Below are 4792 nucleotides of genomic sequence, written 5' to 3'. Positions count from 1 at the left end.
ACAAAAGTCCTGCTTGACTAAATAGACTTATAAATATATATAATAATTACAGTTAATATCACACAGCGATATTATTTGTAAATTAAAGACTATACATGAAATAATCGAAATATAAAAGATAAGAATTAAGACACAAGATAACGTAACTAAAGTGCAATTAGAATATGATTGTATAATTGATTAAAAGTTATTAAAGCTCAATTGGAATATCGAGCCATATGCGAGGGCGCACAAGGCAATATGGTAGAAGACGCGCCTCGCCCTAAAGGGTTTTGAGATTCTAACCGGCCGCTATGTTAGTATTCTTTTTTTTCAAGTACACACAAAAGAGCGACCGTTATTTTTATCACGACATTTTGTAAAGGAGATAATGTTCATCTTGATAATACTAACATTTGTATCAAAACAAATAAAGCAGGTCAATCAAATCATTAACAAAAGTATAATAGTACAGCACAAGAAAATATTCCATATATGTTTTTTTACTTTTGATTTACGTTAATGTGTTAAAAATTTATCGATTTCGCAATTTGATCATTCGTTCGAAATAGAATCATGTACAAAAAAGCTTATTATTGATTATGTTCGTATCTATTGTTATGAAGCTGAGATATTTTTTTATCATTTGTCACAGAAAACCGTCACAAGTGTCATTGATTACAATGATTATGTATATCTCATAACATGAGATGTTTATTCATATAATGAGATTTGCACAATTGAAAAGTTTTTAATCATTCACAAGTGGATAAATCATAGTCTCAACACGCGCTCTGATATATCTGATCTGATGTCGCGCGATTTTTTCATTTGACGACATATTCTTAAACGGCGTGTAAAATGACATCGCAATGTCTCGCGCAATGAAGCCTTGATACGTCCGCTAATTAACACACGCCGTTGCTGCTGTGTAGTGACTCAGCTGTACAAATGAACTAGGCGTATCTAGTCGCGACCTACGGCGTTCTTTGTTATGGACATAATATAACAAGGCCATGTTTGTAGTAATAATGTAACAAGTACACATGTTTATAGTATGGGTTGTTAATCCCCGTAACTTTGAAAAAATTGGAGAACAATATTTATCAAAAATATTACCAATACGCGCTATATATTCTTCTGTTGATATTTATTTCAGTAAAAATTATTCTTTTGCAAGAGAAAAAGAATAATTAACACATTGAGAATGTTATACCATTTAAACATTTCGAAAATTCATCACGCAAATACCGTGATTAATTCGAATCGATCTTCGTTTTCTTTATAAAAGAAATATTGAAATATTTAGAATGGTAAAGATCATCCTTGGAATCATCTATAGTCTTTCACTCTTATACCCTGCACGAAGATGCGTAGAATATAAATATTATACTTCTTCTTTGCAAAGAAACTGCGGATAGTAAATGCGCCGCAAGACATGCAAAACAAATTTTATTTAAATTCTAATTTGATAGAAAATAGATTACCGTTCTTTTTGGCACGCGATCACCCAGCATATGACTGATGATGAAGAGTGCATTGATGAGAATATAACCGGCGACCGAGACGTAGATAGTGGCTGCATCGTCCAGCTTGAATCGCGGCCTGTTGAAAATGCGCTGGAACGAGTTCATCGGATCCACTGATAAACCAATTGCAAAAACGGCCAGTATCTGCATCGAAATATTAAAACATATCTAATTAAATTTCAGGAGTGCTGAAAAAGTCGCACATCTTTTCTAGTTTTTTTCATTTACGTGAATTCTGAAATATTAAGACTTTTATAAATATTCTAAGAAATTAAAATGTATTTAACGCTAACACACACACACACACACACACACACACACACACACACACACACACACAACATATATATATTTAAAATTCATAACACTTGAAAAAATAAAAATAATATAGATCAAGTATTGAGCAAATAAAGAAATGTTATAATAATACATCATATACGCTAAGATATCGGAAAATACATTATACACTTCTTAACAAAATTAAAGGATTACTTGTTCTTCCCTGCAAAAATAAGCAAATTTTAAGATAGAATAACTTCGTAGAAAATCATCGTATCGAGGTATTTAAAAATGCATTTTATAACTTGAGATCTCTACTTTCAGATTAATACTTTAAAAAAGTCTTACTGATATTTTGTAACATTTTGGTACGATAATTTTTTACGAAATTATTCTATCTTGAAATTTGTCTATTTAAAAAAAAATGGAATAGAATTTTAAATAGAATTTTAAATAGAATTTTATTTTAAATAGTCAAGCTAGGTCTTTAGTATTGAAAGAATGTGTGAATTTATATATCCAAATTCAATTCTGCACGTTGAGTCTATTTTCAGTTTTGAAACGTAATCTTAATAGAGCTAGAGTAATATGACAAATTAAATTGAGCATTTTAACAATGATGTTCAAATATCTTTATAATAATCTTTATAATAATCATTAAACACTATAATATCGGAATAATTTTATTGTGAAAAATATTATTTCGGCCGAAGATTGAATCCGGATCGCATATTCCATATGAGTGTCCTCGCCGTTAGACCATCGAGGCGTAATATTTTTCGCAATAACCGATGTGTATAAAGAGTACGCATTTTAAATGCCACGTGTATAACCAATATTAAAGTATATATCATATTAGACTGCAATGAACACACAACAGTTAAGAATAGTTAAGAATAGTTAAGAAATAAAGGCTAAACGTTAAGCTTTAATATTCTCTGAAATAATTCTGTGTAAATTCATATATCTAAATCCAAACTGCGCGTTGAACTTATTTTCGATCTTGAAACGCAAGAGGCTTCGATCTACGGCCAAGGCTAATATTTTTTCGCAATAAAACTACATTTTAAGATGCTTAAAGATTATTATAAAAATGCTTGCATCATTACATTGATTGCCAATTTAATTTGTGATATGATGATATGATGATGAATATATAATACTACTTAGTTCTATTAAGAGTTTGAAGATTGCGTTTCAAAACTGAAAATAAATTTTGCGCACTACAGTTTGCAAGATTGGATTTGTGATATATAAATTCACATGGAATTGTTTCAATACTAAAGATCAAGTTGTTTAGTCTAATTTATTTCTTAACTGTGTGTTTACATCGCGGTCTAATATAATACTTTAATATTGTATAATTTTATTATATCATTATTAATATTATTTCCGAAGAAAATTTATAAAATCTGAAAAATTTTAAGATATTTTTTCAGAAATTTTCATAAATTTAAACTATAATAACAAATTCTTAAAAATATTATGAAACATGAGAATTTTTTAAAGAAAAGCTTATTAAAGATTGCAATTTTCGCAATAAGAAAATTTCAACAACGGAATACGAAGCGCGTTGTAATCCATGCTATTCTTTATTCGATTAAATTAAAAAGATACTCGCCAATTCAAGCGCTTTGATGATGATGGGTAGATGACTTAGAACCTTGTGCCTTTTAGCAGTTGGCTGTTGGCTTTGCTGGGCTTCATCCGCCATTCTCACTCGTCGATGTTTCCCTTTTCCGTCGCCCAGTTTGAAGGATTTTCAGTTCGATTTAATGACAATCGATTCTTTCTTCCCTGTGCGTGTCACCCTTACTCGTTTTAGCGACCCTAAAACGAGAAACGTGATAAATATCGCCCCTAAGGGAGTTGCACGTAAATCGTAAGGTTGAAGTCGAAGTGTGTACGGCGCAAATAAAAGACTGTAGAACGGATTATTCAAACGATAAGATATTTCACTGTGTTCTTGGTCTATTCCAGGTCAATTTTCCTTGGATAAATGCGTCGTAAATTATTTTTAAATTGAAACTGCGTTTTTTTTTTATACTAAATGATATCGAGATTCAAGTAAATTAACTAAAGTATTAGTAAATTATATATAAAATATTTCCTTAATAATTTCCTTAGTAATGACACTCATACAAAAACAAACATAGCATATAATTTGTAACAATTAAGTATAATAAAGATAACTAATAACATTCCATATACACAAGGTTGGGTAGTTAACTAAATTAAAAAGATAAAAGTTAAGTTAAAAAATTAAAAAGTTAATTAATTTTAACTTAACTTAGTTACATTTTACTTTTAACTTTTTAACTTTATTTAGTTACATTTTATCCATAACTATTAATTTTTTATTTAATTTTTTGAAGTCAAGTCTCAGACATAATACGCGGCAATAGCGATAATTTAAAATGATGAAAATGACAAAAGTGAGCAAATTTATTAGGTGTTGATCAATGAAATTATAAATATTCTAGTGAATTTGCTCCATTTTGTAATTTTCATCTCATTTCAAATTACACAATCGACCCCCAGATTTCAATCTGTCAGAAACCGTGTATTTCGATGTATCTAGTTTCTGATAGATTGAAATCTATTATTCCTTATTACTATCGCTATTCCCTTGTATTGTATTTTAAGCTTTAATCATATTACAGGCCAGTATTCATAGTCAAATCTTATACACTAAACAGTATATATAAACAAAACATGTAAATAAAATATAGAATATTTTCTAAATGAAGTATATATTTGCTATCCATTATTTGTAAGACTGAAATCCTGGAATCATGAATTAAAAAAATAAAAAAAAAATTTAACTTTTAACTTTTCAATTACTTTTTTTTATTAACTTGACTTTTAATTCAATGAATTTCATTATAAATTAACTTGTATCTTAACTAAGTTAAATTTTCAATTTTAACTTTAACTTAATTTAGTTAAAAAAAAGTTAACTACCAACCCTGCATATATAATACATATACATATATATATATATA

The 4792-nt window shown here is 28.8% G+C and overlaps 2 protein-coding genes across 5 annotated transcripts in view; one reads left to right on the top strand and one right to left on the bottom strand.

Moving 5' to 3' along the window:
• LOC108685330 (adenylosuccinate lyase) overlaps nucleotides 1-4792 on the top strand; it is a 34583-nt gene that overhangs the window by 15864 nt on the left and 13927 nt on the right. The window lies entirely within an intron of this gene.
• Nucleotides 1-4792, bottom strand: part of LOC108685332 — an 8439-nt gene that overhangs the window by 2270 nt on the left and 1377 nt on the right. For all 3 annotated transcript variants that reach the window (XM_018190069.1, XM_018190068.1, XM_018190067.1), the window contains exons 2-3: nucleotides 3409-3617; nucleotides 1467-1652 (exon numbers count right to left, since the gene is read on the bottom strand). In XM_018190069.1, coding sequence (XP_018045558.1) covers nucleotides 1467-1652; nucleotides 3409-3501 — 279 coding nt within the window. In that variant the 5' untranslated portion in view covers nucleotides 3502-3617. The remainder of the gene's footprint in view (nucleotides 1-1466; nucleotides 1653-3408; nucleotides 3618-4792) is intronic.

The sequence above is a fragment of the Atta colombica genome, unplaced genomic scaffold (genome assembly GCF_001594045.1).
Source record: "Atta colombica isolate Treedump-2 unplaced genomic scaffold, Acol1.0 scaffold150, whole genome shotgun sequence".
In the NCBI taxonomy this organism is placed as follows: Eukaryota; Metazoa; Arthropoda; class Insecta; order Hymenoptera; family Formicidae; genus Atta; species Atta colombica.
This window is presented reverse-complemented; position numbering and strand designations above follow the sequence as displayed.